The 20,441-nt window shown below is 42.5% G+C and overlaps 1 protein-coding gene across 2 annotated transcripts; it reads right to left on the bottom strand.

Moving 5' to 3' along the window:
* Positions 1–11,590: 11,590 nt before the first annotated feature.
* Positions 11,591–20,190, bottom strand: LOC127531791 (uncharacterized). 2 transcript variants are annotated; one of them, XR_007938901.1, is made up of 2 exons: positions 19,999–20,190; positions 11,591–11,628 (listed from the first exon to the last, which is right to left on the bottom strand). XR_007938901.1 is itself a non-coding variant. In XM_051941912.1 (2 exons), exon 1 carries the CDS (start codon positions 15,267–15,269, stop codon positions 12,096–12,098), a length of 3,174 nt encoding a protein of 1,057 aa, XP_051797872.1. In that variant the 5' UTR covers positions 15,270–15,390; the 3' UTR covers positions 11,591–11,628; positions 11,848–12,095. The 2 variants fall into 2 exon arrangements, 1 of the variants encoding a protein (XP_051797872.1); XM_051941912.1 differs by lacking the exon at positions 19,999–20,190 and adding an exon at positions 11,848–15,390.
* Between the last annotated feature and the right edge of the window lie 251 nt (positions 20,191–20,441).

Raw genomic sequence — 20,441 nt, 5'->3', positions numbered from 1 at the left:
CAATTTCCGCTGTTCCATTCACTCAGATGGAGAAACATAACTTTTTTTAGTATGTTCACGGATAACTAAGTCATGTTGTCAAAACTGTATTGACTTGCAATGAGTTAGTATGTCTCATCTCAACATATTTGGTCATCATACTTGCAGATAATGGATTTGATACAAACCTTCATTTTCTTGGGCTGACTTGGCTTGCTTACAGTTTGCTCTTCAGATGTGGTCTTTGTTTGTGAAGGCACTGTAGCATTCTCTGTGGTATCCCACATTGCTCGGCACGTCAGGAACATCTTCATTGCTGATATTAAATGCTGAAAATGCTTTTTCAGCAATCAGCGTTTCTGCAGTGTTGAGGGTAACCCATTTTTTGGCACAATAGACAAATCTCTCCCAGCTTTTCTGTGAAAAAGGTGTTACTGCAGACTTTGTGTCACAGATTAAATGCATGCAGCACTTCATCTTCCCACGTACTGCCAAACACGTGGGGGGTGGGGGGTGGGGGGTGTCACAGTGTAAGATGCTCTTCTGGGGGTACAGTATGTGTGTAAGTGTGTGTGTGGAACTACAGTGCAGAGGTCACGTGAGAGGACAGACCAAGAAACGGACCACAGCAGTAGAGACCATGGTAAGAGACTTATCCATCATTGAAAATAGCCAAAACAATCTAGTACATAGTTTTATTCTTGTAATTCAATTATGCCCATAGTTACACCTCAATGTTGTGGCATATAAATAACAGAGACAATTTAACAGACAATGTATGTTTTATTTGGACATTCTGGTATTTAAATAAAAGCGGCTTTAAATATTGTTCATTTGACACTGTAATAGTGGCAGCTGTGTTGAATTGGAAAGATAATGTAGTGTGAAATATGACAAAGAATGTCAAAGAACGTTGGATATTTAACGCCAGGAGAAAACAATAGCGTTGACTTTTACCGTGCAAGTGTACCATAACACTGTTGGGAATTAATAATTAGGACCATAGCTTGTAAGCTCATTCGGAGGAAAAACGTATTCTGTTTATTGTAAGTCTTTCCGAAGCCGGCGTTAGCATATTTTGCCACAGCTTCTTCCTGGTTGTCATGGAGATGACGTAAGTAGCCCCCTTCGTTTGCCTGCTCAAAATTAAAAGTTATTGCCTGCTCTTTCATTAATGTGCACGAACTGAAGTTGGAAACAACTACTAATATACTTAGAATAATTTTATCTGTCTGCTGTGAAAAATATTCCTCCTTACGCGGCGGGGATCAATGAATAACATGTTTTTTGGCTTCGGCCCATAGCCTAATACTTGCCACTTTGGGCTATGATTTGACTCCATCTGTCCTCACTAATTTCACAATTAAGGTCTTTCTGCCAGATTATTCTCAAATTATTACAGCTGCTACTAATCAAATGAGCCGAGTTTTTGTAAAATGTTGACGCCTTATGATTAGGCGAGTTATTTAGATAGGTGCTAACTGGGTTGGCTAGTCTCTGTGACTGAAAATTTTTAATTATGCAATGTCTGATTTGTAAATATTTCCAAAAATCACCTTTTTCCTGCAACTGGAACTGTTGAGCGAGTTCGGTAAATGACATAAATGTTCCATCTTTATAGACATCATTTATAGTACGTATGCCCTTATCCAACCACCTCTTCCAAAAAACCTTTTGCTTCCCGATCTTCACCTCTGGATTGAGCCAGAGTGAAGCATACAGTTGTTTGTGGTGAGAAATCTTGTGCAATTTGTGAACCTTCGTCCAAACCTCTTGAGAATGTTTAATGACTGGGTTTATATCATTCCTTTATTTTTAAAACACTGAGATAGGATATGTATTGGCCAAAATGGTGCTGCCAGGTTTGTCTCTATGTTAACCCATACTAATCCAGACTCCACTCGCCTCCAGTGGTTGATTATCTTAGCCATCTCAAATGACAAGCTATACAGCCTAACATCTGGAAGACCCAGCCCTCCCTTCTCCTTGGGTGTACACATTTTACTCCATTTAAATCTGGGCTTCCTTCCTGCCCATAGAAAGTCTCTGATTACAGATTCATATTGTTTAAAAATGCGATCAGGCTTAGTAAGTGGTAACATCATAGATATATAGTTAAATTGTGGCGTTATTACCATTTTAACAACATTTATCTTCCCCCAGAGGCTCAAATTCAACTTACCCCATTTTCCCAGGTTTGTTGTAATCTTTTGGAGGAGAGGCTCAAAATTCAGCGCCATCATCTCGCCTAAGTCAGAAGTCAGCTTGATACCCAGATAAATCATGCCTTTTGGAACCCATCTAAAATTGTACTGTGTTAACATGTGTGGGTGACAATATTTAGACATGGGCATCGCCTCCGATTTAGTCCAATTAATTTGGTAACCAGATAATTTAGAATATATATCTATTGTATTCATTAGTGCAGGTAAAGAATTGTGAGGGTCACTAGTGAGAAAAAGAATATCATCCACGTATAACATTAGTTTGTGTTCCTCCCCTCCACCATCTACTCCCTTAATGGCAGGGTTTGCTCTTATAGCCACTGCAAGGGGCTCCAGTACAATTGTAAACAGGAGGGGCGACAAGGGCCGGATTACAAAATAGACCTGGATCATCTTGAGGATTACATCGACAACTACTACAATAAACTCTGCACCATGGGGAAAACCAAAAAGCGCTTACGTAACATGGATTTATCTGCCTCATCTACCTCCACTTCACCGACAACATCGCCACAACCAACCTGTTGCAGCAGCAATAACGAGGTACATGACATGTTAATTTCCATAGACAATAAACTCACCGGTCTGGATGCCAGAGTCGCACTTATTGAAGCACTCCACAAAGAGTTCCAACACCTCCACCATAGACTGGAATATAGCCAACAACAAATTGACACACTCACCGAAGAGAACAAATCACTTCACCACTCCGTGTCAACCATGTCCGTCCAACTCTCCTCCGTCACCACTCAGCTCGCTTCTGTCATCTCCGAAAATAAAACCATGAAAGAAACTATCCTGGATTTACAGTCACGCAGCATGAGGGATAATCTGATCTTCACCGGCATTCCTGAACTACCCTCAGACCAACCCGAGACAGCAGTCACGGACTTCATGATCAACCAGCTCAAACTTCCCACGCACACCGTTAAAAACATCACTTTTCACCGCGTTCACCGTTTGGGCCACAAGCACACTGACTCCACCCGACCCCAACCGATCATTGTCAAATTCGAACACTATAAACACAAAGAACTGGTACAACGGCAAGGCAGACAGCTTAAAGGAACAGTCTATGGACTCAATGATCAATATCCACCAGAGATTAATAACCGTCGCAAACAGCTCTTTCCCATCCGGAAACAAATGATCCAAGAGGGTAAGAGAGCAGTCATTTCAGTAGATAAACTTTACATCGATGGACAGTTATTCAAAGATAAGGTCATTACACCTTGGCTTTACTATACCCCCCCCCCCCCCCCCCCTTAATTAATATAAATATTTTTCGCACTAGTCTCACTGCACTGTACCTTGATGCGAAATAATTTGCTTGGTTGCTTGTTTTGTCTTTGTTTAGTGTTTTTTTTTTGTCTTGTTTTGTTTTGTCCTGTTTTGTTTTTTTTCTCACAAAAACATGCACGCACACACACGCATGTACGCACACACACACACATGTTTGTTTTTCTATACCGGTGGGGACTTACCATTGACTCCCATTCATATCTAACTCCTAACCCATACCCTAACCCTAACCTTAACCATCACCAAATCAATGCCTAACCCTAAACAAACGTTTTTGCACTTTTACATTTTTTATTAACAACAATATGGCCAAGAAAACGGTGTTGCCACCCGTGGGGACCTAAATTGAGGTCCCCACGGGTGGCAACACCGTAAGACAAGTCCCCACCTTTATAGCAAATAGTCAGGTCAAAGTCCCCACCTGTATAGCAGAAACAAGTACACTCAGACACACACACACACACACACACACACACACACACACACACACACACACACACACACATACTTACACACCACCACCGCACGACATGCATAGAGACACCTGCAGTAGTATTGAGCTTTCCATAAAACCCCATTAATATGTCAACCGTCAAATTTGTAACCTGGAATATTCGCGGTATTGGCTCTCAGACAAAAAAAATCAAAGTACTCAATCACCTGGACAGTCTTCATGCTGATATTTGTTTATTGCAAGAAACTCACCTCTCACAAGTGAATTCTAACAAATTAAAAACATCACAATTCACTAACTTATTCTCGGCTCACTATAATTCGAAACAGAGAGGTGTATGCATATTAATTAACAAAAGAATTTCATTTATCCATAATACAACCATCACAGACCCAGAAGGACGCTTTATTATTATAAATATATCAATCAACAATAGCCTGGTAACAATTGGTAATGTTTATGGCCCAAATAGTGATGAGTCATCTTTTTATGACAACTTCTTCTCTTCCATCTCAAACATTTCCAACTGCCCAGTGATAATAGGAGGCGATTTTAATACAATTATTGACTAGGGTGACCATGTTCTGTTTCTCTGAAAAGAGGACACACTTCCAGCTCGCGCGCGAAAAATTTTCATTCCCCCCCCCCCAATTTTTAGGGGTTTTCCATGGGTCAGGGGGCTTTCTGTGCTTCAAACTCAGTTAAACAGATATTCTGAATTCCCCAGAAAAGAACACTTTACCTGGATATACAGAAAAATAGCCCAAAACACTCACAAACAGTTGCTTTATAAATACTATATTTATTAATTTAAAGCAATTCTCCTAAACAATATAATCAGTCACATACAAATATGGCATGCTCTAGTCTTTAATAGTTATTGACTCAAGTTGTGTAGGAACACATGTATTCAGATGTTTAACAAAATAAGAAATAATCATCTCTCTTAAATCTGACACTTACACCTTAGTGAGGTAGAGTACCATCCTTCAAAATAACCTCCCAATTATCAATTATGTATAAACAGAAATAATGCCTCAAAAAATTAAACAAAAAGAAAAAAGAGAGGTAGCCTATTCTTCAATGTTCAGTTAGCCCATTCTTCAAAATAATGTGTGTAATGGCAAATGAAAAAAATATAGAAATAATGCCTCAAGTCAACAGTCTTTTTGTCCCTTCTTTTCCCCTTTCTTATTAGCTACAGAGATATAAGTCCCAGCTTTGCAGACTGTACATTCTGCCTCCCATTTGACATGACCCGGACGAAAACAGGGGTACTTTTTTTGCATTTCATCAGTGAAATGACATTTGCGTTTCGGCATTTTCTTTCGGTTCGAGTGTTCTCTCGCAGTGTGCCTACCTGCCTGTCAGCCTGCGAGGAGTGAGTGAGTGTGGAGCGTTCCGGGGTTCGGCTCAAACTCCGCCTCTCAGAGTGTGTTTCCAAAGGAACAATTCAACGTGAATGATAAATACACTGGTCTGTGACGCGCTCAAGCTAGGCAAGATCAAAAACCCGGACATTTGAAGGACTTTATAAACGCCGGCCGGACAGGCCGGACAGCCTCTCAAAAGAGGACATGTCCGGGCAAAAGAGGACGAATGGTCACCCTATTATTGACTCATCACTTGACAGATCCAATAATTTAAACAATAAACGCAACCAGCAATCTACCGAAACAATAAAACAGTTCATGAGTGATTTTGGTCTTGGCGATAGTTGGCGATTACAACATCCAACCACCAGAGAATATACCTTTTATTCACCGGTCCATCACTCCTACTCCTGAATCGGCTTTTTCTTGACCAGTAACACAATCATATCCAACATTTCGAATTCAAAAATACACTCGATTATTATCAGTGACCATGCTCCCGTCTCATTTATATGGAATCGGAACAGCCAACATAAACACATTCCTAGATGGAGCTTTAACACATCCCTGCTCACTGACCCAGATTTTGACAGTTACTTCAAAAGAAAGTGGGCATCCTTCCTGGAAATAAATGATTCTCCAACGTCTTCACCATCACTCCTCTGGGAAACAGGTAAAACAGTCTTAAGGGGCAAAATCATTTCATTCTCTTCCCATAAACAGAAGAGAGAAAAGGAAAAAGAAAATAGACTAAAACAAAAAATAAAACAATTTGAAACGCTGAATGCAAATAATCCGACAGAAGAAACTCAAAATGAATTAAGAAAATATCAAATACACTTAAATGACATCATAAATAAAAGAACCCAATTTCTGATCCATAGATTATGACAGGAACACTTTCATCATAATAACAAATCAAGTAAATATCTGGCAAGTCAAATTAAACGAAATAAAGAAAAAGCAACAATCTCTACTATTAAGGACTCAGCAAGGAAGCCCACCAACTCACCACAGGACATAAATGAAATTAGAAACTTCTATGCCAATTTATACTCATCTGATCATATTCCACAACAGGAGGACATTGACTCATTTTTTAAGGACATTAAACTTCCACAACTCAGCACAGAACAGGTCAATATTCTCGACTCACCAATCACAGAAAAAGAACTTTTTACTGCTCTAAACCCCATGCCTAACAATAAAGCACCAGGTCCCAATGGCTTCCCTGCCGAGTTCTATAAACATTTCTGGTCCACCTTAGCTCCACTCTTCATCAGAACAATAACTGAAATAAAACAGAACTCCAAATTTCCAGTCGACATGAATACAGCTTAAATTTCACTCCTCCCAAAACCAAATAAAGATCACACCCTGCCGTCAAATTATCGTCCAATCTCTTTAATCAATGTAGACATGAAAATCATTAGTAAAGCTCTCTCTCATAGATTAGAAAAAGTCACACCTTGCATAATTCACCCAGATCAGACCGGCTTCATTAAAGGTAGCATGCAACAATACACGCAGACTATTCAACTTTATCCAGTATTCATCAATACAACACGAGGATACAATCTTAGCCACTTTAGATGCTGAAAAAGCTTTTGACAGAGTAAACTGGACTTTTCTATTCACCACATTACAAAAATTCGGCTTTGGGGAATCATTTATTAAGGGCTGTGGCCAACACAAAATAAGTTTGTATGTAGATGATATCTTACTTTTTCTCCAAAATCCCCAATCATCTCTACAGAAAACTATAAACCTCACTGAATCATTCTCCAAGATTTCTGATTACTCAATTAACTGGAATAAATCATCCATCCTACCATTGCACAACACCAGATGGCATGCAACAGTCCATATATCTCACATTCCTTTATGCACGGGGCATTTCACATATCTGAGTATTAATGTCTCCTCCAGGTTGTCAGAGTTGATTGGACTTAAAGCTCGTGTCTGGAGTTTGAATCGCAGCGTCTCCCAAAACACTGTTGGTCCCACCCTCTCTCTGATTTCGCCCCTTTATTTGTGCACGCGCGCAGTACCTGAGAGGAGTGCCCGGAGTGCTGCAGCAACTTGCCTGTTTTGCTGTACATTTAGTACATTTAGTAAATTATAAAGGAATAAAGGAATTACGTTAGAATTCTGTATTGAGTCCTACTTGTCCTAATACCAAAATAACATGAATCTGCTGGGACGAACGAGTAAAGTTTCAATATGTGATTACACTCGTGTATCCCTCTCGATGACGTTGTTTATCAAACTTAGTGCATTTACGCATGTACATGTGTTACATTGTTTATTTATTTCTATCTAGAGTTCAGAATTGCATGACTCCTCTGACGAAGAGTATGTCCCAGACGCCCCAACATCTTCCTCCAGAGGTCGGGCATCTAAACGAAGCCGTCAGGCGGGCTATGGAGGGCCGTGGTCGGGGAGCGAGGCGAGCACCCCGACCACGGCATCTAAACGAAGCCGTCAGGCGGGCTATGGAGGCCGTGGTCGGGGAGCGAAGCGAGCACCCCGAGCCATAAAATGTCCTGCAGTCTCTTGGCCTGACAAGCCGTGGGATTGGTAACTTTTCTGGAAGTTGCTGATCCCTGATGCTCTCTCCTCCACAAGCAAAACAAATGTGCGCGCGGTTGCGTAGTGCGTAGCTCGCCCACCTCTGCATGGGCTTGCTTGCTGTGCGCGTAACCGTTGATTGACAGCATGACAAACGGAAGCTCGAACTTGATTGGTCGGCAGCGACCGGCGCTTTTTGGAATAACATGGGGGTCTATGAGAGGAAGGCGGAGCTCATGAATAAATTTTCATATCGCGTCATACTAACATTATATTATAGTATCGAACTAGACTAACACATTTAAGCTTTGTTAAACAACGATACATAAATTGAAAACAAACGGAAACTCTGGACACGAGCTTTAACTTCACCCCACTACTCAAAACAATAGAGGATGACTTTCTTTGCTGGATGAAACTACCACAATCCATTTCAGGTAGAATAGCAGTCATTAAAATGACAATACTTCCAAAAATAAATTACCTTTTTTCAATGATCCCAATCCATCCCACTCTCACCTGGTTTAACTCCCTGGACTCAATCACTTAAGGCCTGGTCACACCGCCCGAACTTTGCTGGAGCGTTCCTGGAGTGGTGAAAAAAATTAATCTCCGCTCGTAACCGTTCACCACCGTTTAACAGAAGTTGGCCCCCGTTAAAGCAACACCGTATACGCTCGGCCACCACTGATGTTTCTGGAGGGGCCCTCCTACCACTCCGAAAGTTTTGAGCTGCACGTAATATTGCGAGCGGTGAGGAGGGGGCAATTTTCCGCCCCGGCAAAGTTCACCCCCGCTCCACCAACGCCCAGTCAAAGTTTGGCACTGCTAGATGCAAGTTCGTGGACGCTTGGGTCCGCTAGGCCAACGCAGAAATCTTGAACGCTGGACCACCGCTGCTTTGCCAGCATTGCCCGGACTGTGATTAAACGTTGCACAAACTTCGGTGGAGCGGTTGCAAGCGTTTTACGAGCGGACAAGGGGTTGCTGGAATGGCGTCGGGCGTTGAAGCAGCGATCCATGGCGGCGATGAACTTTGGTTTGGCGTTGGTATAGAGGTGTCGGATCGGGACCAGAATTTGGCTATAAATACGGGGAGAAATGGACCAGGAGCTCATTTAGAATCGAGCTGCCGTTGAGTTCAGACCTCATCTATATCGAATTTGCTCAAAGTTACAGTAAAACTGTATCACCATGGATGCTGAGAGACTTGCTATGATTGGTGCACTAGTCCAGCAGTAGAATCAGAACCTCCTCAGATTGCAACAAGCTGTTGACAGAAGGAGAAGAGAGAGAAGAAGGAGAGACAGAGTTGTGTGGGTCAGACAGTGGATACTGAGAAGGCCTGAACATGGACTGTATGACAAGCTGATGGTGGAGCTGAGGAATGAGGATCCACGAGCCTTCCAGCACTTCTATCAAAACTCTTATCAGAACTTGTATCAAAACGATCCGTTCAGCTCTGTAGTCACAAGCGGTATGCCGCTAAACCAACTTTATACCCCCGCCGAGCCAACGCCCGCATGCGCAGAACACCATGTCACCGCTAAACCAATGCTCGTTACCGCTCGCTACCGCTAAACCAACGCTAAAGCAACACCGGCTTCAGTGGTGCACCGCTAATCCAACACCTGTGTTTTCGATTTTTTTCCCATTTCGTGCGTGGTAACGAGCGTTGTCCAAATTCGGCCCCCCCTCCCTACCGTTCAAGGAACGCTCCAGCAAAGTTTGGGCGGTGTGACCGGGCCTTAAGTTCTATTGGAAAAATAAAACACCAAGGATCAAATTAACCACTCTTCAAAAACCAAAATTACTGGGTGGATTAGATGCGCCACATTTTTATTACTACTCTCTGGCAAACCAACTCCAGTACATTTACAAATGGACACACCGCAATCCTTCAGACAACACCTGGTTAGACATAGAACAAACTTTCTGTAAAGACATTCGGATTTCTGATATTCCATTTATCAGCCAATCAATCAATCAAACGCCACCCATGCTTCAAAGTATCAACAATATCTTCAGCTCTGTCAGCCTGGTGGAAATTTCACAAAATAACAAACTTTGCTTTGTCACCAACTAATCTCACTCCCATTTGGAACAACCCGGATTTTCTAAGCAACAAAAAAACATTCATCTTGGCAGAAAAGGGCATTACTCATCTTAAGCACATCCTTAACAATAACACCCTAGTTCCTTGCTGCAGAGGGATTTGATAGACAACCTTTTAGCCCGCCTCCCTCCCTGTCGAGCTTCCCTCGACCCTTGTGCCGTCAGAAACATGGATGTAGCGTGGCTAGGCTAGCTGAAGTCATCTATTCAATCAAAACTCAACATTAGAACCACAACTATTAATCTTGCACCTGCTATTTCAGAAGTGATCAATATCTCCTCACCAAAACAACTCCTCTCCAAAATATATAGAATAATAACAAAATCTGACCAAACCATTGCTCTACCATTACAAAAATGGGAACAAGACCTTTTTATTACTCCTGCTGCCGACTTCTGGTCCCAAATCTGTAAAAACATCTACCTCATGACAAAAAATGCTAACCTACAGCTCATACAATATAAGATACTTCACAGAATCCACTATACCGGACAAAAAATGTTTAAAATGGGTTTCACATCAGAAACATTCTGCATTCACTGCATACAAAACTGTCCTGACACTTATATTCACGCCATCTGGCACTGCACATCCATCAAACACTTCTGGGAAAAAGTCACTAAGTCACTATCACACTTCTTGGACTGTTGCATCCCACTATCCCCCTCATTGTGCCTCCGAGGAGACTTAACATCATCCACAATCGATAAATCAAACCATAAAATACTTCTCACGGCCCTAACTATCGCTAAGACAACTATCCTCATGAACTGGAAATCCAGAAACTCCATATCTCTAGCTCATTGGAAGAACCTGCTCATTGAACATATCTCTCTGGAATTTACATCTTCTCCTCATAATAACATACAGATTCTCAGTCCTCTAGGTCCACCTTCATTGATCTTCTAATGTCCTAATTCCATATATCTACTCTGTTACTCATTTGTTTATGTTTGGTTTTGTCTGAGAGCCAATCAATCAATTCAATACACACACACACACACACACACACACACGTTTGTACTTCTATCTTAGTGAGGACATCCATAGGCGTAATGCATTTCCTAGAGCCTTACCCTAACCTTAACCATCACAACTGATGGCCTAAACTTAATCCTTACCCTAACCTTAACCAAACCTCAATTCATACCTGTTCTCTAAAAACAAGTCTTCACCCTCAAACATGGCTGTTTCAAAGTGAGGACCAGCCAAAATGTCCTCACTTTGTAAAAATATCCTCACTTTGATAGTTAAATGCAGAAAATGGTTCTCACAATGTAGCAAGTACAAGAACACACACACACACACACACACACACACACACACACACACACACACACACACACTCACACATTCACATACTCACACTCACATTATATTGATTATATTATGTAGGTGTCTTTATTAAATAAGTGAGGGAGAAGAGTAAAAAATTTATCTTTATGTATATATGGGTATATGTGTGTATGTGTATATGTACTGTTGCACCCAATGTGACCTGTGCCCTAATTGAGATTCACAGCCAGCTAAACTCTCTCTTGCATAATTTCCTCCAAGGAACAGGCAGGTGTCGTTTTGGGCAAGGATTTAATGCAAAAAAGTGTGAAACTGAAAAGACAGAAAATACAGACGTGTATTAGAAACTAGAAATGAAAGACAATGTGCACAAAAGGTGCTATACAGCGCTAGCTGTAGGTTAGCAGACACATTACATTGACTAAGAAAAGGCTTAGCTATCATCTGGCATCTCCCAGATAAATCTCCACAAAATTATGCAAATGGTCATGTATACCGTGTCTAAACATCCCATCTAACAACAAAACTTACACATATTGCCACTCAAAGGGCTGGAAAAGAGTGGACGGCTGCAGATTGAGCAGGACACAATCTCATGCTGCTGTTGTTGACACTGTGCAAGCGGTCTCTTGCTCTTGCCACCCAGTGGCGGAAACTAACACTGCTACAGAACTGTACGCCCTCTAGTGGACTGGATGATTAACAACATGTAAAAATGATACAACACACTCCCCGCCTGGCATTATTTTAAGAATGCCACTAAATAGTGTCTACAAACACTAAACTGTAGATAAAATAAGTATACAGTCCGAAATAGGTCTAGAAAAAGTCTTTGAAGTCTTCTCCCCTGACACCTTGACCTCCAGCTTCCTTACGACTCCATCTTTGCTCGGGAGAGTCTTGACAATGATTCCCATTGGCCATTCGTTCCGTTTTAGTTGTTTGTCCTTGAGAAGAATGATGTCACCTTCTTTTAGATTCGGTCTGTTGCGCTGCCACTTCTGACGACTTTGGAGCATGTTCAGGTACTCTTTTCGCCAGCGGGCCCAAAAAGTGTCAGCAAGAACTTGAACTCTCTTCCACTGATGTTTGAACATGTCAGCTTTGTTGAAATCCCCTGATGGAATCGGGATTGCATTAGTCTTTTGTGTGAGAAGCGTCATAGGAGTCAAGATTAAAGGAGCTTCAGGATCAGAAGAGACTGGTACCAAGGGCCTTGCATTGATAATGGCCGTGACTTCAGCCAACAGTGTTGTGAGGACCTCATGGGTTAACTTGGGGTTTCCTGATTGCAAGAGCATTGAGTCCAGTATGCGTCGTGCTATCCCGATCATACGCTCCCATGTGCCTCCCATGTGGGATGAGTGAGGAGGGTTGAAAACCCAGGAGCACCTCTGTTCGCATAAGTAGTCTTCCACACTTGTCTCATTGGGCTTTGGAGGATCCAACTTCAACTCTTTCGATGCACCAACAAAGTTGGTTCCGCAGTCGGATCTTAGCTGTTTAGCAGGACCTCTGAGTGCAAAAAATCTACGAAGAGCATTTATGAAACTTGATGAGCTGAGTGTTTCAATCACTTCAATATGAATGGCTCTTGTAGACATACAAGTGAATATCACTGCCCATCTTTTGCTGTTGGCTTGACCACCTTTAGTGCGTCGTGTTGTAACCTCCCACGGTCCGAATACATCCAGGCCAACATAGGAAAATGGGGAATCGGTTTGTAAACGTTCGGCGGGCAGGTCTGCCATGATTTGTTGCTCTGTCTTGCCTCGTAGCTTTCTACAGATCACACATTTGTGGATGACACTGCTGATAGATCTTTTGGCACCCACTAACCACACGCCACTTGCTCTCACAGCTCCCTCAGTGAAGTGTCTTCCTTGATGCTTAACAGCGTTGTGGTGATGTCGAATGAGCAGTGTAGCAATGTGATGCTTTCCTGGGATCAGCAGAGGATGGATTTCGTGACTCTGTAGCTTTGACTCTGACAGACGTCCACCTACTCGAAGTAGATCTTCATGGTCAATGATCGGATTGAGCTTGTAAAGTGAACTGTTTCGTGGTATGTCTTGTTTTGTCTTGATGCACTTAATTTCTTCTGCGTACACTTCATGTTGAACACATTTGATGATTGTGTGCTCTGCTTTTGTCACAGCTTCTTCTGTGAGGCTTGATTTGCAAAGATGCCAGCGTTTACATTCTCGTTTGTCTCTGGACTTGAAACTGTGAGCAATATGACATAGGTAAGTTACTGCTCTGACTATTGAGGTCCACTTTGAGAAACGTTCAAAACGTGATGAACCCAAGGCTTTGTGGTTTGTGCCAGTCACAAGAGTTGTTACATTCTGTCGAATTTCAACATCTGACTCTGGATCAATGAGCTTGAATGGGCCTTTTTCAGGAGTGACAGTGGTTTTGTCAAAGAGAATGGCTGGACCAGACCACCATGTGGTGCTGGAGATCTTCTCTGCTGGCAGTGAGCGAGATCCATGATCAGCAGGATTGTGCTCTGTCGGGACATACTTCCACTGATCTGGCAGAGACGATTGCTTGATTCTCTGGACACGATTGTTCACATACACATGGAATCGTCGGTGTTGGTTGTGGATGTATCCTAACACCACTTTGCTGTCAGTGTAAAATGAGGTCTTGTCAATTTTCAGCTTTAGTTCCTCTCTGAGAAGCTCAGACATTTCCACTGCTAGCACTGCAGCACACAGTTCTAACCTCGGGACGGTGAGCTCTGGCATGGGGGCTAGTTTCGCCTTACCCATGACAAACCCGACTTCATTGTGGTTGTCTTCATGAGTGACTCTCAAGTAAGCCACTGCAGCTATAGCTTTAACTGAAGCATCTGAGAACACACAGAGTTCGATAAAGTTGGCTTGTGAGATAGAGAAGGAAACATACGTACGGGGAATGCTCAGAGCTTTGAGATGCTGCAGAGAGTCATGCCATTTTCTCCAATCGTCGTACATGTCTTGAGGCAACGGACTGTCCCACTCAAGATTGCTGCTGGAGAGCTCTCTGAGAAGAAGTCTTCCTTTGATAGTTACAGGTGCAAGCAGCCCTAGAGGATCGAACAGGCTGTTTACAGTTGAGAGCACACCACGTCGTGTAAAGGGCTTTTGCTCTTGTGGAACATCAAATGTGAAAGTGTCTGATGTGGTGTCCCAAATCACACCCAAACTACGCTGGACTGGGGGCTTGTCAGTTGACAGATCAAGGTCTTTGATTTCTTTTGCCCTGTCTTCAGGTGGGAAAGCATTCACTACTTCCACTTTGTTGGAGGCTATCTTGTGAAGACGTAGATTAGAAAGAGCAAGCATTTTCTGGGCTCTCTGTAGTACGTCAACAGCCTCTGCTTCTGTCGAGAAGGACTTTAACGCATCATCCACATAGAAATCTTGTTCTATGAAGTTTCGAGCATCAGTTCCATATTCACCTTCTGCCTCCTTTGCTGCCATCCTCAACCCATAGATCGCCACTGCTGGTGAGGGACTATTACCAAAGACATGTACCCGCATGCGATAGTCCACGACATCTTTGGCCAAATCGTTGTCTTCGTACCAAAGGAAGCGAAGGTAATCCCTGTGATCTTCCTGGACGACAAAGCAGTAAAACATCTGCTCGATGTCGGCTGTGATAGCAACAGGTTCTTTTCTAAAGCGAAGGAGGACACCTATGAGTGTGTTATTTAGATCAGGCCCTGACAATAGACAGTCATTGAGAGACACTCCATCAAACTGCGCACTGGAATCAAACACCACACGGATCTTCCCTGGCTTCTGTGGGTGGTATACGCCGAAAATGGGGAGATACCAGGTCTCTTTGTTTTCATTGCAAGGTGGTGCCAACTCTGCATGTTTGTTGTCAAGCATCTTCTGCATAAACTCAACAAAGTGCGCCTTCATGTCTGGTCTCTTGTCAAGCGTACGTCGCAGAGACATGAGCCGCTTATGGGCGTAGCACCTGTTGTCAGGGAGTAAGCGTCTGGGGCTACGAAACGGGAGTGGTGCTACCCAGCTACACACGTGGACAAAATTGTTGGTACCCCTCAGTTAAAGAAGGAAAAACCCACAATTCTCACTGAAATCACTTGAAACTCACAAAAGTAACAATAAATAAAAATTTATTGAAAATTAAATAATCAAAAACAGCCATTACTTTTGAATTGTTGATTAACATAATTATTTAAAAAAACAAACTAATGAAACAGGCCTGGACAAAAATGATGGTACCTCTATAAAAGATTGAAAACTATTTGACCAGAGTGACATGATTAACTCAGGTGTGTCATTTAATTGACATCACAGGTGTTTCCAAACTCATAATCAGTCAGTCTGCCTATTTAAAGGGAGACAAGTAGTCACCCTGCTGTTTGGTGAAAAGGTGTGTACCACACTGAACATGGACAACAGAAAGCGAAGGAGAGAATTGTCCCAGGACATCCGAAAAAAAATTATCGACAAACATCTTAAAGGTAAAGGCTATAAGACCATCTCTAAACAGCTTGAAGTTCCTGTGACAACAGTGGCTCATATTATTCAGAAGTTCAAGACCCACGGGACAGTAGCCAACCTCCCTGGACGTGGCCGCAAGAGGAAAATTGATGACAAATTGAAGAGACGGATCGTTGGAATTGTATCCAAAGAGCCCAGAGCAACCTCCAAAGAAATTAAAGGTGAACTCCAAGGCCAAGGTACATCAGTGTCAGATCGCACCATTCGTCGTTGTTTGAGCCAAAGTGGACTTCATGGGAGACGACCAAGGAGGACACCACTGCTGAAAAAAACTCATAAAAAAGCCAGACTGGAATTTGCAAAAATGCATGTTGACAAGCCACAAAGCTTCTGGGAGAATGTCCTTTGGACAGATGAGACCAAACTGGAGCTTTTTGGTAAGGCACATCAACTCTATGTTCATAGACTCAAAAACCAAGCATACGAAGAAAAGAATACTGTCCCTACGGTGAAACATGGAGGAGGCTCAGTAATGTTTTGGGGCTGCTTTGCTGCATCTGGCACAGGGTGTCTTGAAAGTGTGCAAGGTACGATGAAATCTGAAGACTATCAAGGCATTCTGGAGAGAAATGTGCTGCCTCGTGTCAGAAAGCTTGGTCTCAGTCGCAGGTCATGGGTCTTCCAACAGGACAACCATCCAAAACACACAGCCAAAAACACCCAAGAATGGCTGAGAGAAAAGTGTTGGACTATTCTAAAGTGGCCTTCTATGAGCCCAGATCTGAATCCCATTGAACATATGTGGAAGGAGCTGAAACATGCCATTTGGAGAAGACACCCATCAAACCTGAGACAACTGGAGCTGTTTGCTCATGAGGAGTGGGCCAAAATACCTGTTGACAGCTGCAGAACGCTCATTGACAAATACAGAAATCGTTTAATTGCAGTGATTGCCTCAAAAGGTTGTGCAACAAAATATTAAGTTATGGGTACCATCATTTTTGTCCAGCCCTATTTCATTAGTTTGTTTTTTAAAATAATTATGTTAATCAACAATTCAAAAGTGATGGCTGATTTTGATTATTTAATTTTCAATACATTTTTATTTATTGTTACTTTTGTGAGTTTCAAGTGATTTCAGTGAGAATTGTGGGTTTTTCCTTCTTTAACTGAGGGGTACCAACAATTTTGTCCACGTGTGTATTTGTTTCATCTTTGAAAAATCCTTCCATCTTCTTCAGAAAGATCATGTCTTCGACTGAGTGTGCAAGCTGATTGTCCTCAGTAGTGCGAGTAAACACAGCTTCTCCGAGATTCTCAAATGTTGGCTTTGCGTGTGGGTTTGAAAGTGAAACTGGGTTGGAAGCAGGTTTAGTTTGGCTCATTGTAAAGCTCTCTTTCACATTAAAGCGACTGTCACAGGGAGTGAGATAGCTTGGGCGTCCATTGTCCAACACGTGTTTTGAGAGTGTTTACCTCACTTGGCTTGTGAGCAGTGCCTAAACACACATCACCGATGATGACCCAGCCTAAGTCGAGCTTCTGGGCAAATGGGTCACTGTGCTTGCCACTGATTTGCTTTCTCACCTTGTGTACTCTGAGAAGATTGCGTCCAATCAGCAACAGTATATCAGCGTTTGGTTCAAGTGGTGGTATTTCAGCAGCTATGGCCTTCAGATGCGGGTGATACAAGGCAGCTTCTGCAGTGGGTATTTCTTCCCGATTGTTGGGGATAGCATTGCACTCTATCAGCGTTGGAAGAGGAAAGTTCATTTTTCCATCCAGTGATTGCACTATGTAGTCGCATGCTCTTCTACCAGTGACTTGTGTCGTGCCAGCACACGTTTTCAGCGTGTATGGTGTGGCTGTGCCTTGTATTCCAAATGCTTCAAAAAACTCTGTCTTGGCTAGTGATTGGTTACTCTGATCGTCTATTATTGCATACATCTTTTTCATGTTGTGTGGCTCACCTTTTGGGTAGACTTGCACCAAACAAATCTTGGAGCATGACTTTCCAGTGATTTGATTTCCACATACCTCTGTACATGTAGCTGTAACATCTAAGTCCTGTGTGAGTTCTTGCTCCCCGCCGTTCTCTTTAGGAGATGAGGGAATCTTAGATGTTTGCGGTGCTGGACCTGGGTGGAGAGCAGCCAAATGCTTGTCGCTGTTACATTCATCACACTTTACGATAGCTTTGCAGTTCTTGGCTTGGTGGGTAGTGGAAGAAAGGCATCGATAGCAGAGGTTGTTGTCTTTGAGTACCTTTCTCCTGTCCTCAAGCAACATAGTTTTGAAACCCCTGCATCTTTTCAGTGGGTGTGGTTTGTGATGTATGGGACATTGTCTTTTAATGTCTTCGCACTCTTCCTTTGTATTTGCTCCCACTGATATGTCTGTTTTGTGCACTGTGACTGACTGTTTTTGTGTGTAGTTACCTTGTGTTTTTCCTCTTTTGTAGTTAGTTGTAGGATTTGCAAGAGAGCTGTAACTTGTGGTGAAGCTTGGGTCATTTCTTGCCTTGGCTTGTCCTTTCACAAATTCAACAAAGAAGGCGAAAGGTGGAAAGCTCACATGATGGTCTGCTTTATACTTTGACCCTATCATTGTCCACTTCTCTTGCAGATGAAAGGGCAACTTTTCCACAATTGGACCTACTCCCCTCGCAGTGTCGAGGTAACTCAAACCTGGCAGATATCCATCTAGCTTTGCTGCTTCAAGTTCACAAAGTAGATCTGACAGATCGCGAAGCTTGTGTGGTTCTTTGCTTGTAAGTTTTGGAAAGTTTTGGATTCTTGAGAACAGGGAGTTTTCAATTGCTTCTGGTGATCCAAAGCATTCGTCCAGCCTCATCCATATCATGTGTAAACCAGCGTGCGGATGTTTGATATTAACTGCTTTTAATCTCTTGGCATGTTCTGTGGACTCTGGACCAAGCCACCTAATGAGGAGGTTTAGTTCTTCACTGGCTGTAAGACCAAGATCTATGATGGTACTCTGGAATGTGGCTTTCCAGCTTAGGTAGGTCTCTGGCTTGTCATCAAACTTTGTCAGTCCTCCTGTTACCAGTTGACTTCTAGCTAGAAATCTGGCAAGTTCATTGGTTGTGTTGTTAGCGTCATTTGACATTGTTTGCTGTGGATGAGACACATTGAGAGAAGCTTGGTGCATTACATCTGTTTGTGCTGGTCTTTTGGCGCCCTCTTGTGGCTGAGGTGAGTAATAAACTGGTTCTTGTTTGGCATGGAGAGGTGTGTAAATTAATGTTGAATGTTGTTCCTGATTTGTATCATCCTGTTGAAAGGTCTCTCTGGTTTGAGGTGGATTAGTGCTACTGTGTTTGTTGATGTATTCACTTACTTTTTGTTCTGTAGTTTGTTGTAGAGGCAAATAGATTAACTCTTCGCTGTGCTCTGTGATGATGAGCTGAGCTGCAGCAGACTCCATTACCTCTGCTTTAGCAATGGCTGCATCTGCTTCTTTTTGCAGGTTGAGAACATCCAAACTCGCCTCTAAATGTGCCTTTTCAACTTTGATGTTCATCTCTCTTTCAGCATAAGCAAGCCTTGCCTTTGCTGCTTGAGCCTCTGCTTGTGCCTGTGCTGCGGCCATGCTGACTTTACTTGAAGCTGTTGACCTCTTTGATCCTGCAGATGATCGAACACTCAGTTTCCCCGACTTCGCTGAGGACTTGGATGAGTGAGAGGAGGACGACCTTTTGTCAAATTGTGTTTCTTCTTCCTTTTGATTTTCAGATTGTGTTGAATCCATCTTAACGACTGGGTAGGACTGCTGATGACTGTGGAGTTTGGTTGAATTCCACCAACCATCACTGTGGTCCCTCGCCGAGTGCTATGTTTTCACTGTACTGTTGCACCCAATGTGACCTGTGCCCTAATTGAGATTCACAGCCAGCTAAACTCTCTCTTGCATAATTTCCTCCAAGGAACAGGCAGGTGTCGTTTTGGGCAAGGATTTAATGCAAAAAAGTGTGAAACTGAAAAGACAGAAAATACAGACGTGTATTAGAAACTAGAAATGAAAGACAATGTGCACAAAAGGTGCTATACAGCGCTAGCTGTAGGTTAGCAGACACATTACATTGACTAAGAAAAGGCTTAGCTATCATCTGGCATCTCCCAGATAAATCTCCACAAAATTATGCAAATGGTCATGTATACCGTGTCTAAACATCCCATCTAACAACAAAACTTACACATATTGCCACTCAAAGGGCTGGAAAAGAGTGGACGGCTGCAGATTGAGCAGGACACAATCTCATGCTGCTGTTGTTGACACTGTGCAAGCGGTCTCTTGCTCTTGCCACCCAGTGGCGGAAACTAACACTGCTACAGAACTGTACGCCCTCTAGTGGACTGGATGATTAACAACATGTAAAAATGATACAACACAGTATATATATGTATTTTTTTTAAAAAGTTTAGAGTAGTATGACACAACAAAGTTCTGCGGCTGGTTTGAACATGAATGTCCTGTGAATTTTGCTAAATTGCTGCATTTCAAATTCAATACCTTAAATACTGCTGGGCTGTTTTGGGCAAATTTTTACGTTTGTGTTATTTAAATAAGAGAGTGTAGCTACAATGTGATCTAAACCTGCCAATACTGTATCAATATATTAATGTTATACTGCAATTC

This window comes from Acanthochromis polyacanthus, chromosome 22 (assembly GCF_021347895.1).
Source record: "Acanthochromis polyacanthus isolate Apoly-LR-REF ecotype Palm Island chromosome 22, KAUST_Apoly_ChrSc, whole genome shotgun sequence".
NCBI classification, from domain to species: domain Eukaryota; kingdom Metazoa; phylum Chordata; class Actinopteri; family Pomacentridae; genus Acanthochromis; species Acanthochromis polyacanthus.
This window is presented reverse-complemented; position numbering and strand designations above follow the sequence as displayed.